Source organism: Salvelinus fontinalis, chromosome 28 (assembly GCF_029448725.1).
Source record: "Salvelinus fontinalis isolate EN_2023a chromosome 28, ASM2944872v1, whole genome shotgun sequence".
In the NCBI taxonomy this organism is placed as follows: Eukaryota; Metazoa; Chordata; class Actinopteri; order Salmoniformes; family Salmonidae; genus Salvelinus; species Salvelinus fontinalis.
The window spans coordinates 4,615,776-4,634,717 of record NC_074692.1 but is presented as its reverse complement, the minus strand read 5'-3'; the positions used below and the strand labels follow the sequence as shown (position 1 = coordinate 4,634,717).

Here is an 18,942-nt window from a genome sequence, read left to right as displayed (position 1 = left end):
CCCCTCACAGGTCACACACACCCAGGCTGTCCCTCCCTCCCCAGTCCTCACCACTCTGTGAACCATTATCCCATGCAACTTACTGTCACAACATTCAATGGTTATTACATCCAGCACAGTTGTTGAAAGACTCTCTTAGATGATTCTACTGTGCTTGTCATTCTGTATGGGCTAACATCTAGCAGAGTTGCTCACTGACCCCTCTAACCTCTGGCAGTATGATATCTCCACATAAACACTGTCATTGGGCTCTCTTCACACTGCCATTGTGACTTGACATAAAAATGTGCTAGAAATCAATTGGACTCCCCTGAAGCGGCTGTTGCAGCTAGGTGGACTGAGTGCTCATTAGTGAGACAGAAGAAATAAGAGAAAAAGAGAGAAGATTGGTGAAAATAGGAGGAGGGGAGTGGAGCTGTCATAAACTCTGTTATTTCCTACTTGACTTTCTGGGAGATCTACAGTTGTTCCCAGACATCAGTGACAGGTTACTGGAGTCAGTGTGTTGTAGTCAAAAGGAGGAGAGAGAGAGAGAGAGTGTGGAGGAGGTCAGGGAGATTCAGTGGAGAAGGCTATCACGTTGCGCCAGTGCCCACTTCCTGTCTGCTGTTATCTCAGTCTCCTTTCCCTCCCTCCCTGTCCCACCGCAGACCGGGCTCACCGGTCGCACCAGGCACTCCGGCTCCCGAGGATGAGGAGGGGAGAGAGGGAGACAGGAAGGACACCTGAGGGGAATCGATGCCACAGATATCCGGGTTTCGCTTACAGAGAGGGAAGGAGGGAGGAAGAGGAGGGGGTTGAGAGAGAAAGAAAGTGAACAAGCATATAACAGTTTATACCTGAGGTCTCATGCAAGTCATTTTACACCAGCCTTTTTACACATTAATTTGCATTCATATTGATACAAAATCCTTATATAAACCTTTTAAACAACTTTTGAATAAGCTCTTTTGCTTTTTGCCATACGTGGCAATGGTGGTAAAATGACATCAGTTCTCTTATGTCTGAGCCAAGCAACAAGGATATGAAGGTGACCGTCACAAGACAGACAGAGACCTTTGGCACACAGAAACATTAAAAAAAAGATATTGTCGAAATGGCTGCCTGGCCTTTGCATATTTTCACTTCCCCTTTGAGGAAACCTCTGTGCGCTTCAGCCAAATAAACAGCAGAGGTGTTATCTTTAGCCTCCACATTCTTCGCATGTTTGTGCTATTTTCACGCAAACGAGCTCCCGGCCTGCCCTGAGCAAAACTCTTATGACTTAAAATATACTTAACGCTCTCTAAATCACAATCAATCTATACACATGGAGGAATAGATCAAAATTAGATGGAAGTGGTAGATCTTAGTTTCACTCTGACTGGTATGTGGGCATTCAGGCCGATGTGGCTGTCGACATTTGACCTCTCATTTCATAGTATCGTTGCTATTGCGGCGCAGTGTAGACATTAAGGGAGCCTTTCACCTCTATTCGCTAGAAGCGTCCGCTCCCCTGCTCTCCTTACCTTTTACTGAGTGGCACCGTTCTGTTAGCGCTGTCAGCACCACCCTGCCACCCACCGGGCTCCGCAGCCCACCTTGGCGCCATCACCGCGGGCACGGGACCTCCGTCTCTCTGGGCGGCCACTTTGGCCTGCCACCCCAGGCCCCGAAACACTTCCCCTGAGCAGGGGCACCACGGCCAGGCCTCCCGGGCGTTGAATGCTTGCCCAGAGCTCTGGACAGAGGGCAGCAGTGTTTGAGCCCTGGCTCCCACCCCCCCGGCCACTCAGACCCTCTCCCAGCCTTGGGCACATGAAAGAGCCCCCTGTGCCATAAACGCATGGGACGCAGACAGAGAGCAGACACACACACACACACACATACACACACACACACTTACATACATTTGTATTTAACACACACAAGCACACATACATTTAAGTAGAAACACTGAGGTAAACACATCTACCGCTCATAGGTTAAACATGGATGAGGTCATCAGTCACAGGAAGTAGACCGCTGAACCCCAGCAATCACATCCCTCCCCAATCACATCCCTCCCCAATCACATCCCCCAGTCAGGACTCAGAGAGAAGCGAACACAATGATATCTCTTTCTTCTTCTTTCTTCGTTTTCTCTTATCGAGACAACCACAGCACCGCAGAACGAGACATGGTTCTTTCACTCACGACAATTGTGCCGTGTCTCCAATCAACAGTGGTGTGGTGAGAAAGCTTGCAAGGTAAATTAACAGCGGGAAAATAATGAGGCCCTCAGGGTATTTTGTCACCCCTGCACTCCTCCTCTCTTCCCCAGTTTCCCACCTCTTCTCTTCTCCTTCTTCTTTTCGCGATCGTTACCTATGCGAGTCAGGCTCCCTCTGTGTCAGTCTGCTCAACCCAGAGAGCGCTCGCAGAAATACCTCACCTTTCCTCCACTTCATGCCCTCTTTTGTCTTCTTCTCTCTTTTATCTGCCTCTTGTGCTCCTCTTGTACTGCCATTCTCCGCTTTGTCCTCTTTTCATGCATCTTGTTTCTCTACGATTCGCATGAAAGTAAAAAATATAATTATTGGCGTTTCCCTTTTTCCTTCTTTCCCCTCTATCGTTCAACTTGAGCTCTGTGCCACGAGGCATTTTCATCCTCACAAATGAATGAAAAGGAAAAGCTATTTTGGTGAATCTCGCCACCAACTCGGCCCTTGCAAAGTAACATCCACAGCGGGCAGTGGATATATTACTTTCCACTTGTGGTTTTACAGAATAGGCAGGGACATACAGAGCACGACCATACTCGGACAGGAGTGCTTTTCTCAGAAGTCGGTGCCTCTGGGGAAATAAAAGCCAATGCAGTCTCTGCATTTGCCATTTTTCATATTGTAATTTCGAGGGAAAAAAATTCAGACATTACTTATTGATAGACTTTAATTGATTAACTTCAATTGAAATGTAATCTCTTGCACAGGACCTTTGTTTTTGCTGTACTCTGAAAGTCTAGGACAGGCTATTAGGAGTGGGTGGGTGCTGGGTGGTGCAGGGGAGTAGAGTACGCATATATTAGAGATGTGAGCTGGAACAAAGCTACTGTTGTCATCATGCATCTCCAGAAGCCTGTTTGGCCCAGAAAAAGAGTTCAAGCCCAGGTCTTGGTCTCCTCTCCTTAATCCTTTTGTGTGAGGAGTCCATCTCTTCCTGCTTTGGCTTCTGACAATGAGTGTTTGTGTGGAGGGCGTAGGGCTGTGGCGGTCATGAAATGTAGCATCTCCAGGCTTCCACACATATAAGCTGCCTTCAAGCCGCTGATGTGCGCCTTTGGAACGTCTACAATTAAAAAGTCTAATAAATAAATGTAATAACACCAACACAATAAATCCATTATTTATTTTAGTCAGGTCTAAAGAGACATTATGATATGAAGAAAATGTAAGTCAGAAGAACAGAATATGTGTTAGTCTACTGTATGTTATCTGGCTATGCTCCATGCCATAGTTTGTAGGTTTGTTCTTTTAGCAGACCAGATATGCTTATAAATCCCATTAGATTATTTTATGTTGTATGATTTTATAGTCAGAAGAATATCATTTAACTTAGCTGAATAAAATAGAAAGATTATTTTTCCCATTCTGGAGCACGTGTGCATAAGAAGTGGCTATGTTAAAGTGTAAGAGCAGCTGAGATATAAATAACACGTATTTCACTCCATGCATCAACCACTGTTTGAGGAGCATGCTCTCGCTGGGCGACAGGTGATATTCCGCCCAAACTCTGTACGCCAGGGGCTCTCCAGCCCTGTTCCTGCAGCTACCCAGTGCTTAATTTGGGAAACCAAGTGAAATCTGTTCGGGAACATCGGTAGTTTTCACAACCAAACATATTTCACTAAACTGTTGACAGCCCCTCTGCACACTTGAGAAAGGAATAAAGGAGAGAGAGAGGAGGAGATGGAAACTTATGGCGGTGAGATGTTCTGTATAGCTTAATTAATGATGAAAATATATAAAATTCCCTATTTCTTGACTATTCAAAATCATATACAAATTCAACAGAATTGTAAGCCGCCCTGCACAATCAATGAACCAACAGCATCATCGATGGTATTACATTCTCTCCCCGACTCGTGGATAGAAATTCTGGAGCGCAGCGCAAGGTAACCCAGTCCATCCAGTATGCATAATAAATATAGTCCACACTCAAAGGCGATTACTCAAAATCTGATCTTCAATCAGTTTATTTTATGTTTATCTCAGCAATGCATAATATGCGGTAGGCTATGTATTGTATTGTATTGCAATCGTAATCTTAATTCAGGTATTTTTTTCGGACTTGGACTCATAAGCCTATGCATATGTATAAGTTCAAATATGCATATGAAGTTTGAATGAATCATCACCTTAGAAAGCGCTGTCCATTTCGTTGTGTTAGACTTTGAAACAACATCCACAATGACCATCTTTCTTCAAATGGATCGTCACAGTGAGGTGAGTTTTACAAGTATGATAGGCGTACTGTTTTGATGATAAGTGTCTGATGTGATTTTCGATTGTATTTGCATTGACGTCAGAGTGGTTAGAGGGACAATAGAGCCCTGACTACCAGGCCGTTAGTGACCTAATGGTTGTTAGGGTACTTCTAAAATATGTCCTGTGCATAAGAGGAGATTACCGTGACTCAAAGGTCACGTGAATTTTTACTGCTGTCATGACTCATGTGTGGCGGTAATACGGTCACCGCAACAGCCCTAGGAGGGCCATGGTAATGAGTGCTGGCGTACATGTGTCTGTATCTGTGCATGAGTCTTAACAAAATGTTGTGTGTGTGTTTGCTTTGTTAAATGCCCGCTCTCGGTCCCTGTCTCCCCCCCCCCCCCCCCCCCCCCCCAGGGAAGTGCAGGCAGGAGGTGGGAAGCAGAAGTGAAGCCATTGTGAAGGGGAAGCCACCGGGCTCTTCCTGTTATGAGAGGAAATGCATACAAATGTGTTTCCTGTGCCCCCCCCCCCGTCTCTCTTCATCCTCCCCCATATGGCAGAGAATCAGCCACTCAAATCAAATCAAATCAAACTTTAATGCACACTGTATATTCTCACTGTGCATCCTAAGACCATGAACCATTCTGTGCAACAATAGGTTTCTAACTTTGGGGCCCCTGAGAATTCTGCTGTGAAAACACACTCATTCACATTTTGTTTGGTTTACACTGTTCTCCCCACCAAACCTCCAGGCATGATAGCAGCAAAGGTGCTACAACAATGTTCTGGTATTAGCATGTTGATATTGCTAGTCCTCCATTGGACACTCCGTTCAAGGCAAACGTGACTGACTGCATTGGGTTACAGAGTGGAAATGGGGACCAGAACATTGGTTAGAGATCCCATAGCGACAGGAAGTGCCTACGGTGACATCACCAGCACAAGGGTCGTGTCAGACGGTCAATTGCGTTCACATGTGGGCAGTATGTGAGGTCAGTGATTCACAGTGCAACGTTTCGCTAAGCCAACCAGTGAAATGCACCACCACTCAGAGAACTAACTAGGCCTACCTACTCCGTGTTGCAGTAGATGTGTTCACATGCGCATATGATTGATCAGATGCATTACTTGTATTTTCTATTTCCATGTGAAGAAAAAAAGAAAAAACATTGTTCCTTGTGAGGTTGTGGTGCATGTGACTTTGAAAGGGTGTCAGTGTGTACTGTTCATATGTGTGTGTGGTTTTTTAGGTATAGCTGTTAAGATTATGGACTGGCGTTGGGTTGTTATTTTTATGTAGGTGTTACTTGTCATTTGGTCTGATTTTTTTTGTTTACAGGATATAATATGAGCTGGAGACACAGACCCCCACTGTGCCATGTGCTACCAACCACAAGAATAAAAAACGTTTAAAGTGAGTGGGTGATGCCACCTCTGGGCCTGCATGTTCGCTCAGCTACTGTTCTTCCGGTAGAATGTACCGTTCCCTAAAGCCTCTGGCACCAGATCGTCAACTTCCTGTAAGTTCCTTCAACTTCCTGCCACCTGAGGAAGACACCACTTAGGACGTGTTCCAAACTAGCCTCGCATGACCTTCTAGTGGTGTCTTGTTGAGTTTGTCATGTAGCAAGTAGCCAGCAGCAGCAGGCCTAGTTAAGCCTTGGTGTTTGTATTTCTGTCCCACTGCATTATAGATTCCAGTGGGCTTGTTATGACAGTTAATCATCCAGTTGCTACCTGCCTTTGGTCCTTGCGTCTGAGCAGGGTTTTTTTTTTTTTAGCATTTTGGTATGACTGTAAATGTCACCATGGTATTTAAAGCCCAGCGGAGCCATTCTGTGGTGAATCATTTGAGTTGTACTGAAGTCTAGAGCCTTTTTTCATACGTGATGGTAGGGGAGTTGAAAGCGTGTCCTGTCTCTTCTTTCAACCTCTGTTGTCTTGAGCCTTGGTGGCCATTCGATATGGAGCTCATTGTGGTGTGGTGACATCATTCCCCAACTCAGAGGGAAGGCTGGGACAGGGTCTGTAGTTCATCTGAGGTGGGCCTATACAGAATGGCGCTGCTCATATCATCGTAGAGAAGAGGATGTCATTTGATATTCGATTTCCGTGGCGCATCCTGTCAGATTTCATTTCAGGAAAGGAAAGGCAAAACTCTATGGATATCTATCCGTCTTCTTCTCCTCTTTCAGTCCTGAGAGATTCTCAGCTGCTGAAGACCTCAATGATACACTGAAGGACACTGAAGGACACTGTAGGAAAGATCTGTATTGATACGTTCATTTATTCCTTCACTGGTACATTGATCTGGTCCATCCATATCTGAAGTTTTTGACTCCAGAACTTTCACACTAGTAGACCGAAACAGTTGGCAGTGCTCCTAATCTCTTCCTAGCCATTTGTATTCAGGACGTGTGTAATTGGTTTTGTTATTGGGGAGGTTTAGCTCTTGTGTTTTTGGCTCGTGTAAGGTGTCAGTAGAGAACAGAAGAGACAAACGCTTCAGTTAATCAACATGCCTCGATCATTAGCAACCATCTGGGCACTGTTCTGGAGATCTCTCTCTCTCTCTCGCTCCACTCTCATCAGCTTCCTGCTCCAGTCAAAGATAAAGGAGAGGAAGAGAGAGAGAGAGGAAGAGAGAGAGATGTAATTGAGTATCTATAGCCTTGGTGATCTGGAGAGGTGCCAGAAAAGACGACACTTGAATGTTTCTTATTGTCCTATTAGACCCCAGGTAATGATCATGTTATCACAGGGTCGTGAACCAATCAGATTCCTCCATGCAGAGAACCAATGTAAAAGCACAGGATAGTGTTTATGAAGCAGACACCTAGTGGGTTTCACCTACACCTAGTAGGTTTCACCTACTGCCCTGGTATGGGTCGTGAGGCCCTAAAAAATTGTCAATGACTCCAGCCACCTGAGTCATAGACTGTTCTCACTGCTACCGCACGGCAAGGGGTACCAGAGAGCCAAGTCTGTGAACAAAAGTCTCTTAAAGCTTCTACCCCCATGCCACATGACTGCTGAAGAGTTAATCAAATGGCTACCTTGACTATTTGCATGAATCCCCTTTTTAATTGCACTTACTCTCTTGCACTGGCTCTATGCACACTCACTGGACTCTACCCACACACTCACACATACTCTACTCCAACACACATATACACACACACACACACACACACACACACACTACATACGCTCACACACACACAAAACACAAACAACTCACACATAGACACACTTTCACACTCTTTCACACTCTTCACATATGCTGCTGCTACTCTGTTTATTATCTATCCTGATTGCTTAGTCACTTTTACCCATATCTACATGAACAAAAAAACTACCTGGCCCCTAACATAGAAATCATAATGTTTCTTATTAGAATAACGTACTGAACAGTATGTGTTATTAAATGTACTAACTATACGCTTCTGCTGCTCTATACTACAATTGTGCAGATTCTAGTTTCCTCCTTCAACCTTTGCCTATATTAACAGTATTGCAAACATTTTTGGTTCCTAATGTTAACAAAAGCTGTCTGTGTCATGGGATTTTTATGATGCTTTATTATAAATAACTACACAGTTGGTGACTTATTTTTTAGTAAATGGTATTGTAGTCAGTTTTAATGAAGAAATGACCAATGTTCCATGTTTCAGATTAAGAATGTATTACCAATTCTTATAAACAAGGCTAACCCTCTTCTGCCCTACGCATAATTCATAAATATATGCCTAAATAACCTACCCCACAATAAAATAATATCCTGAACTATGTGGACTGCAGGCATAAAAGTGGTACCTACAGAGAACAAGCTTCTGTTAAACTGCAACTGTAGTGTCAATACATTATGTGGGCATTCCTGAGTAAGTTCAACAGGAGATAAACCATAATCAGAAAATACTCTGAAATAGTATTTTGCCCATCCCCGGGCAGGCTTGGGTAGAACAGGTTAAGGTATTTGTCCTTGTGTTTGTTCCCTGTAAACAAAACTCAGAGGTTTCACTGCACCAAGAGCCCAGCGTCGAGCCTTCTTGTGAGCAAACTCATTTATAATGTCTTCAAAGTTTAATTTACTAGCTAACTGGTTTTCTAGCTAACTGGATAGCAAGGCTTTTCAACCTGTCTTGGCACATTGTAGATCTTAGATAGTTCTTTATACGTTTCAGCTTCCTGAAGGCACGTTCCCCTCCAGCAACTGTTACAGACATTGTACAGAAGATTCGCAGTGCAATGGACACCTCTCCAAAAATGCTCTGTAGCTGCATCTTGTGGATCCCATTTAGGAGCTCTACAGGAGAAAGACCATCTGAAAAAGTGGCACCATAAATTGTCTTTATGTCGCACTTCATTTTCAAATCCATCTGTGAGATCTTTGGAGGATTTGTGGCAAGATAAACTAATTTGGTTTTCAGTCATCATCCTAAATGTAAGTATTGGTGAAAACTCCTCGCATATAGCTGCAATCGTGTGGAACCGCACGTCCAAATGACTGATTATACTATCCAGAGCCACCTAAAACACTGTGTTGCGAAATCCAGTGTCTGACTTCTGTTCATCTGCTATGTCATCTTCAGTCTCATCAGGGAAACGTTTAATTTTTTTCTGCCGGCTCCTCTGTTCACGGTGAAACTGAGTAGTACCACCCATTTCATTTGCCACCGTGGAGGCTTCTGCCAGAAGAGCGTCACCATTGATTACGCAGAGCCTGTATTTCTCCCTGTAGTGCAGGAAGCATGTGAGCTGCTTCAGTGTCCAGAGAAATATTTCCCGACTGAAGAATTAGGCTTCTATTCTCAATACACTGCAAAACTTTTACCCAGAAAGTGAGCAGGAAGATTGCCTTCTCTGGCCACAGTGCTGGATCATCTAAAACCTAATCTTCCTCACTTCGAAACTGTCCATACTCTTCCTTTCCCTTATTACTTGCTTGTTCAATCTCTTCTGTCCTTCCTCCACTGGCACTGCTGCTACTCTTTAACTCCTCTTCCTCCTCCCTGCTCTCCTCTGCATCCGAGTCTGTCGGACAGCTTTCCGCTGACATCCTGCCTACCTGGGGCTCTCTTGGCACTAGGAAGTGAGTAAACAAAGGGGATTTTAGGTTTAATGTTCGCTCCTACAAAAGGTTACCGTACTAAAAATCTACTACTGAAAGAAAAAACGTGTTAATAATATACATATCAAAGAGAATACGTATTTAAGTGTGTCTAAGTCATCATGTGCCTAACTTTTCAATTTAAAAACGGTCTAGTTATGCTGCTGCTGCTACACAACAACTGCCTCCCCTCCAAGGTCCGCTGTTTCAACTTCATGTAGTAGACACACGTTGGGATTTTTGTCTACAGCAGTAGCAGTAGTGGCATCTACAGTATGGGTAGGTAGGCTACATTTGAGGTTTTAATTTTACTCTAGCTAGCTGACAAATGTCAGGCAAATATTGGGGAATACAGTGATAATAATATCTAAATAATAGCTAATTAGCTAGCCGTAGCTGGTAGCTCATCATCATCATGTTAATAATTACTGCTCTGACTGAGCCGATGAGTCCACTGTAGGCAGCAAGCTATCACGCAGAAAAATGCCTGATCTGATTATTGTTATACGTTTTAATTTTTATCCCAGATTGTTTTTTGTCTAACATTTTTAAAATGATAATCAAATAATTTTCTAAACATTTAGGAACCCTACCAGGCTAGGGCCCCATGAATCATTCATGTTTCCCCCCCCTTTTCTTACCTTTTAACTCTGCATTGTTTGGAAAGGGCTCGTAATTAAGCATTTCACGGTAAAGTCTTCACCTGTTGTATTCGGGTTATGACTAATACTTCATTTTGAATATTTCATTTGATTTGAGAAGTGTTATCCCATCATGGAGGGCCAGGTAACAGACACATGAATTAAACAACTTGCATGGTTCTATTTGGAAACCTAAAGGTACCTTTTTATGTGTGTGTGTGTTTCAAGATGATGTGCTGAGGTACTGGGCCTCAAACATGCACGCACACACACACACACACATACACAAAGGTTCCTATATGTGAAGACTGCCTGCATGGTTTCTGTGTAGCAACATTTATATCTACCTGGTGCTTCAGGCGCTATATAAAACAAAACTCAGCGAGCAAACCCCTGGGCTATTTTTACCAATACAAAGTTGCATCTCTAAGACTATTAGAAGTCTTACCGGTACTCTCGCAAGCGCACAATGGAGTTAGTGTGCATGTGTGTGTTTGTGAGCGAGCGGTTGATACGCTCCAATCGTATGAAGGGTCGATATAAAGACTCAGATGTTCTATAATAAAGTGCAGTATGCTTTGATGTCGCCCACAGATGATAAACTGATCTGGCTCATTATCTCTATAAGACAGATCACTCTCGGTTCCTTAAAATTCTATTCGGCTTCTTTTTTTTCTTCCCCTTGCCAGAGTAGATGGACTGTTGCAGTAACCTCTCAGTGGGAGGTCGCAGTGGAGAACAGCACAGACTGTTGAGAAATTCTCTCATGCAGCTTCAGTTTCATGATTTATGAGTGGAAAAGCTCTGATTGCGCCAGATTTCTCTTTCTTCACACATTATGAAGGAAAACAAAGAGGTCGACGATGGTGTTTTATTCTATAATACAAAATAATTAGATGTATTTATGAAATGTGTTAATAATAAAATGTAGGATCACATGTGGGAAAATCCAGTTTGGTGTTGACACAGTGGGGTCTGGTCTGGTCAGGTGTACTGTACAAGAACTGAAATCCCCCCATTCCAACCCCCATCAAGGAAAACACAACACACATTCCAGTGCTGAAAACCTGCCTCCTCCTAAATTCACCCTCAGCCGTTCACCCTGTAACCTCTCTCACTCTCTCTCCTCCTCTCTTCTTTCTCCCTCTCACTTTCTCTCCCTAGGTGACATTTACGAAGAGGAAGTTTGGCCTGATGAAGAAGGCGTATGAGCTGAGCGTGCTGTGTGACTGTGAGATCGCCCTCATCATCTTCAACAGTACCAACAAGCTGTTCCAGTATGCCAGCACCGACATGGACAAGGTGCTGCTCAAGTACACGGAGTACAACGAGCCCCACGAGAGCAGGACCAACTCTGATATCGTGGAGGTGAGTCCCCAGACACCGTACACACTACACATGTTCACTCACACATACACACACACGTCCACTCACACACATACATACACGCATTGATACTCAATGACCATTGGGGTCATATCTACAAACGCGTAAGGCATCCATCCAAAGTGTACAGACAACTATCCCTTGGGCTCTTTCTTATAGAGACAGGCCCCTATAGCACCTGGTATCTGTAAGGCCCCTATAGCCCCTGGCATCGGACATCGGTGAGCCCCCTATAGCCCCTGTCATCGGTAAGGCCCCTATAGCCCCTGACATCGGTAAGGCCCCTATAGCCCCTGGCATCGGTAAGGCCCCTATTGCCCCTGGCATCGGACATCGGTGAGGCCCCTTGCATCGGTAAGGCCCTACAGCCCCTGTGAGATTTAGCCCATAGTTAGTGTCCCCTTGGCATTGTTGTGACTCGTGCTCCAGGGGACATGTTATCCTTGGTCGCCGTGGAGTGGACATGGATGATGTAAGCCTGGCTCAGTAGGACGTTAAATGGCTGTGTCAGGTGAGCCGCGCACCAGCCCACAGGGACAGGCCAACATGCTCCAACGTGACCAACGTGACCCTGGTTACACAATGGTCACCATGCTGATCTGCCTGACCCTGGTGGCACACATACAAACACATATGCACACACGCATACACACACACACACACACACACACACACACACACACACACACACACACACACACACACACACACACACACACACACACACACACACACACACACACACACACACACACACACAGTGACTTAAGATTACACAAAGGTTCCCTCTTAAACCTACACAGGCACCTGAACACACAAACACACATTACCTGGCTGTACACACAGACACACATACCTGGCTGCACACACAGACACACATACCTGGCTGCACACACAGACACACATACCTGGCTGCACACACAGACACACAAAGGTAACATGTGAGAGGGAACCTTGACACAGAAGTATAGGATCACTACGTTTTAGGGAGACATAAAAGAGAAGAAGAGGGTTATTTCTTAGTGAAGTTTACTGACCACTCAAAAGTATTAAAGAGTACACAGAATAATGAATGCATGCTCCATTGTTGTTGTTGATGTTGCATACAGGCCATATACTTACCATTTCAAGTGGTCAACTAAAAAAGGAATATATCCTATTTAGAGTAGCTTCTATCAAAAGACTGTGCACTCAAAGCATTATCCACATTAATGATGAAAACATAGACACACCAGACCGTATTCATTAGCATAGAATGCATTTAAGGAAGGCATGTACTATATATCATGTTGGTAGCCTTAAGATATGCTCTGCTTACTATTTCAAACCTACTCTTACTTTGCAAATGCAACTGTACCAGATGCATTAGTTTATGTTGGTTAAATGCGTTGGGCATATGCATTGCTATCTATTCATTACTGGACAATGATACATTTCAAAGCAGTGGAATGTATTTTAAGAACACATTTTATCCAGTAGGCCTAGCTACGGCCCATCTATAATATAGGATTTACATATAATGTACTGTATGTAGTACCCCCAAAGCCTCCTTGTGTCCTTATGAAGTACCCTAGTTCCCCTTCCATGCAGTGGCATGTAAATCATGTCCAACTACACGCAGAAAGATAACAAGCCTCCTCTCCGTGTTATTCATTTCACATTTACTCATCTAGCAGACCCTCTTATCCATATCATAGCCTACATATCCAGTCTCTGCATATAAGCCCTTCAGCAACTGTAGTCGGTGTAATAGTCTCTCCTACAGAGACCGTGAAGAGAGCCGTCACATGTTTCAACAAGCGCCCGTGACCAGACCTGCAGGGGCTTTGAAGCTCTCTATTAGCCGAGTGGAGGATGGCTAACGCGTAAACAGCTGTGTCTGAGGAGCACGCTGAAGAGTCGAGCGGGGGAGCGCTGCGGCGCTGGCTTCTGTGATCCCGGGGTGGACATGGGTTCCGCTCGCTCAGACCGACTCGCAGCGGGAGAAATCGATCTGAAGAGGCCTTAGCCTTAGCCGCGGCGTGCTAAAGGGATTGGCCGCAGCGCACCCGTGAGCACGTTTCACGTGGGAGGTGGGGGGGGGGGGGGTGGATCTCTCCTGCTAAGCCTTGTGTGCCGCTGCTAAGTTACGTCACAGGTGGAGGATGTGGGTGGGTGTGAAGGGGGCAACAAAGGAGACTTCCTGTTGGGTAGGAAGTGCAGCGCATGGGGAGAGGAGGACAGTAGGACATGGAGGGCCGGTCGGAGCAGGAGGGTGTAGGCCAAAGACCAGATAGCAATAGACTACCATGTGATGTAGTTGATATTAGTATATGACTATAGATCTGCAACTCCTCAGATATAAACACAAACACACACAAACAGAGCATCTCAGTGTTTTGCGATGGGCTGCTGTGCCTGGAGGTGTAGTGGGAGGAGAGGCAGTGGTAGAGAAGCACAGTGCAGCGTGTGGGCGGCTGGCAGACAGGCCTGCTACATTAGCAATAAAGCTCTATGTAATTATTGTGTCTTTGGTTGATAATTAGCGTTGTTGGGAGAGTGGCACTGAGAGGGTTGCACAGCCTCTCCAGCTACAGGATGTTTAAAAGGGACTCCAGGGCCCTATCTCTCACTCGCTGTTTTTTTCTACTTTCTATTCTTCATTCATCTGGCCGTAACTTTACTCTTTGTTCAGTAGCTGCTATCGAGCTAATCAGGGCCGTGCACAGACCTTTTGGGGTGCATGTGCCTAAACAAAAAAAAGGGCCCCACCCCCCCAAAACAAAATTCCCACAACCACGGTCACAGACTCATTGAGCAATTATTACAAGAAGAGGGGAAAGCAGCACAATCTGTTCAGTAAAGTATTTTGCAAAACTACTTTGAACTGGAATAAATGCTGGACATATGAACAATGACCAACACAATTCCAGTCAAAATAAAAGATTGTAAGAAATACTGTACAGATGTAGGATATTAATTTGATCACCCTGTTGCAGGAGAACATGTAGTGTATTTTGAGGTTTAAAGAAGCTTCTGAAGTTGGTGATTTCCACTTAGAAATTTCAGACTTGATTTTCCCTTCACGAAAAATGTATTAACCCCTACGAAAATGTCCATGAATTATAATCCATATAAGAATTAACGTTTCCTTTTGTAGCAGGATATTTTTCCTGCTGTAGCAAACAGGCTCAAATTACGATCCTACAACTGTAGCCTACCATTACTATAAAAAATGTAAAAATCTGGACCTCGTCTGCCATTTCACCAGCCATTATGATTCAGACAATTAAATGTATAGAAGCCACAATCTATCTGCAATATTAAAGCTCATCTACCCTCTATAAAAAAATAATATATATAATAAATTATAATAATACCCAACTTATACCAGTGGGAATTTATCGCCCTCCCTCTGCCTCAACATGTGCCCTTAGCCAATTGTCTGACTTGCTATCTAACTATGCTAAATCTGAACTATTACTTTTGGGTGATCTTAATCTGGATTGGTTGATCCCAACTTCTGATAGGCTGAAAGATATCTGCATTGAGCTAAATCTAGCTCAGTTGATAACTGAACCAACCCGGCCCAACTTTGAACACCCTGAAAATTCTACAATATTAGATATATTTTGACAAATACTCCTGTAAGTAAACAGCCAATGGAATTTTTGCTCATGAGTTCAGTGACCATTGTCCCAATTGCCTGCATAAGAGATGCAAAGCTACCTAAATCTCACCCTCGCATTATTACAAAAAGAAAGTATAGGAATTTCAATGAGATACAATTCTTGTCTGATCTGGGATTGTGTGAAAGAGGGTTGTGTCAGATATCACTGACTTGGATCAGGCCCTAAATTGTTTAACTTTTTTGCGCAACTCTATTGCAGATAAGCATGCTCTGTTTAAAAAAAAAAACTAGGGGTAAAGGATAGAGCTAATCCCTGGTTCACGCAAGAACGATCAGATTATCTTCAGAGAGAAATGTAGCTTGGGCTAAGGCAGACAGACTCTACGTCTGACTAGTAGTGCTTCAGGTGCTTGAGAAATAGATGTCTATCCCTGGTTAGAAAAGCAAAATTGGTATACTTCTTGAACTGTGTATCTGAGAATGGTGGGAATCCAGATGACTACTTGGAAGAGAGTCAAATCTCTTCAAACAAAACTCCAACCCCTCATTAACCCAGCAGGTTATGACAGCCTCTGGTCCCATAACAGATAAGATGGACATCTGTGGTGCTTTTAATAACCAATTTGCCTCAGCGGGCCACCTATTTGATCAAATTGCTTGTGAAAACTCTGATTCCAGCAGAGGGAGTTTACTCGCCTGAAGTCAGGTTGCGGAGACTGATACGTTCTCCGGTACACATTCCTAACTTTAATTTAAGTCATTTGATGTCTATGATGCACAAGTGCCTTACTGAAGATCGAGGTAAAGGCTGACTCACTTGATTCCTTGATCCCACAAAGGCGGAGATTATTTACAACCTCCCCCCCCAAAATTGGGGGGAAATTATACCACCACCGAAAAGGGCACTTTTGAGACTGGAAGGGCAAAGGGACATGTGCTCTACTCAAGGATCTCTATCTGTCCATGTGCCTGATGCTAATCCACGAGGGAGAAGATTGAAATAGACAGAAGAGGGAGAGAGAAGAGGGAGGAAGGGAAAAGGACAGAAAGAGAAGAGGGAGATAGAGAAGGGGGTTGTGAATGGCTAGATGACTCACTTAGGGGAAACTGTCTCAGCTGAGGATGACACTACCACACATATATGTACAACCACAGAGACCAAGATACCAATGTTGTTCTCAGCAACATTCTGTGTTTTTAACCATTTTGACACCATCAATTGGAGGGAGAGAAAAACGCTTCCAAACTGTAATGTCATGAACAAGCATTGTGGAAAATGTAATCAAGATGGCCACCAAAGGAACCAGCCTGCCTCCCTCCCTCCTCTCACCATCCCTCTGCTCCCCCTCTCATTCAGAAGTTCCCGCTAGGTGAGGAGAGAGAGAGTGAGAGAGAGATAAAGCTGGTTTCCTCTGTCTGTCTGCCTGCCTGTCTGTCTGTCTGTCTGTCTGTCTGTCTGTCTGAGGAAAAAGGAAACCAGCTCCTTGCCAATTACTGTGATTGGAGCACAGCAGTCAGGGCAACAAGAGATTAATGATCCAATCCAATGGAACATGGATGTTCAATTGGAACATGATAGGCCCATCTGTTTCTGAGTATTTTCTAGTTGCCTCCATTGAAGGATTTAGGTGGACTCTAGTATTCTTAAACTATCTCTCCTTTAAATAGTCCTACATGACAGCATCAGATGCTAGACAAAAGTTGGGAAGGTCCACATAATTAAAGTGAAAGACATTCATATTTAATTTTTGGAATTAATTCATTTAATCAATGTTAAACAAAAAACATGCGTAGTGTACACACAGCTAGGCTATCTGGTTGTGTTGTTGTCCGAACAGCCCTCTGAGTATTCTCCTGGCAGGTCTATAGTGCAGTTTGCCGCTGGCTCCAGATGAAAAGCTCCAACACACAGATAGATTTCCTATACTCTCCAGCTGCCAGGGCGGTTTCCTGGACATGTGAGCAGCATTAGTGGAAAAATGGGAAGCCGTGTTGGGAAATGACAGGAGAATGGATCTATCCTTTCCTTTTTATACCTCCTCACCAAGAGTCTTCTCTGAGTTCTCATTGGAGATTTATGACATGGATACGGGGATTCTTAATTGCCAGTGCACATGAAAGACCTTTTACTTCTAGTGGGTAACAGTGCCAAGCCAAATGTGGCTGGCGCTCAGTGCAATCGAACAGCCCCAGTCCAACGACACACTCTCTGTGCAACCTGTGCCAAATCCTCATTCCACAACATGTTTGTTTTTCCTCTGTGAAACAAAGAGCACACGTTTCAGATGGCGCTGGAGGGTATAGATTGAGTACCAGCCTAGAGGGGAGGGTGGGGGTTGGCTTGATAGGAGATGGTAGGAGGTGTGGCCGTGATGATGGTCATAACCTCAGCCTAGTTTGGTGCCCCACGCTCCGAAGCAGTGGCCACGGACTCACATGGGGCGCCACATAGGCACGTGGCACAGCCCCCAGCCAGGGAGGAGGAGGGCAAGTGGCCAATCCCATTCCACCCCAGATTAACCTAATCTGAGAGTTCACTTCACCCTTTAATCTTAAAGAGCAGCAGCGGGGGCCTGCCTGACCACCCTCCCTCCCTCTCCCCTCTCCTTTATCTCTCTCTCACTCTCTCTCTCCTCACCTAGCGGGAACTTCTGAATGAGAGGGGGAGCAGAGGGATGGTGAGAGGAGGGAGGGAGGCAGGCTGGTAATTATTTCCAAAGGTCATTCTGTTAATGACTACCTGCTTGGCTAATGAGATTCAGTAAAGCTCGCTCACGATGTTTCGCCGGCGTATGTTTCGCCCGTGTGCCGAGACGTGTGAGGAGAAGCACAGGTGTGACTGCAGCCCAGCGTCAGTCCATCGGAGGGAGGGAGGAGAGAAGAGAGCAGGAGAGAATGGAGGCGGGAGGGCATGAGCGTGAGAGAGAAAAAGAGAAATGTACCAACATCCACACACATTTATTATATGCCTCGCACAACATTTCATTTGGCAAAGAAACGTGATTTTTTTCCCCCCACATTTATAAATACCAGGGAGACTAATTATCTGCGTTCAGTCTAATTTGCCTCCAAACTTTTCCTTACGACTTAATTAAAGCATTTTTTTCTCCATCGTGTTCTTGCACGTCAACAGACTCTGAGCATGTGATATCCCTTTCAAAGTGCCTGTGTGCTCTTGCCTTATTTCTTGTGAAAATATTTGCGAGCATGTGTGCTATTCTATGTACTTATTTGGATTCTAAACAGCAGAGAGAACATTAGCCTTAAGGAGTTTTCTCTGTGGATTGCTGCTCAATGACTGCTTCTTCTGCCTAACAAAGAGCCCTGCTGTCAACTCCTCCGGTTGCTGTAAACTCCTCCAGTTTAAATGCCTGCACTAATTTACCTCCCCCATTTCTACACATATCAACGTCCAGGAGAAATAAGGAAGTTATGATACGCTGTCTTACAGCTGTCCAGGTTGATGTTGGGCTTGTGTTTGAGGTGCTGTGACAGACAGACAGAACAAGCAGACAGACGGACAGAACAAGCAGACAGACAGACAGAACAAGCAGACAGACAGACAGACAGACAGACAGACAGACAGACAGACAGACAGACAGACAGACAGACAGACAGACAGACAGACAGACAGACAGAGGGTGTGTCAGCAAGGGGCTGTGGATAGATCAGCCACGCTGCTTGTTTTTCAACCTGAGTTGAGGATTAAAGGGCGGAAGCTGCTTAGACTGCCTAAGTCAATGA

The 18,942-nt window shown here is 44.6% G+C and overlaps 1 protein-coding gene across 13 annotated transcripts in view; it reads left to right on the top strand.

Moving 5' to 3' along the window:
* The window catches only part of LOC129825980 (myocyte-specific enhancer factor 2C-like), a 93,601-nt gene that overhangs the window by 43,841 nt on the left and 30,818 nt on the right, over positions 1-18,942 (top strand). For all 13 annotated transcript variants that reach the window (XM_055886178.1, XM_055886181.1, XM_055886180.1 and 10 more), the window contains exon 3: positions 11,367-11,570. In XM_055886178.1, the coding sequence (XP_055742153.1) occupies positions 11,367-11,570 (204 nt within the window). The remainder of the gene's footprint in view (positions 1-11,366; positions 11,571-18,942) is intronic.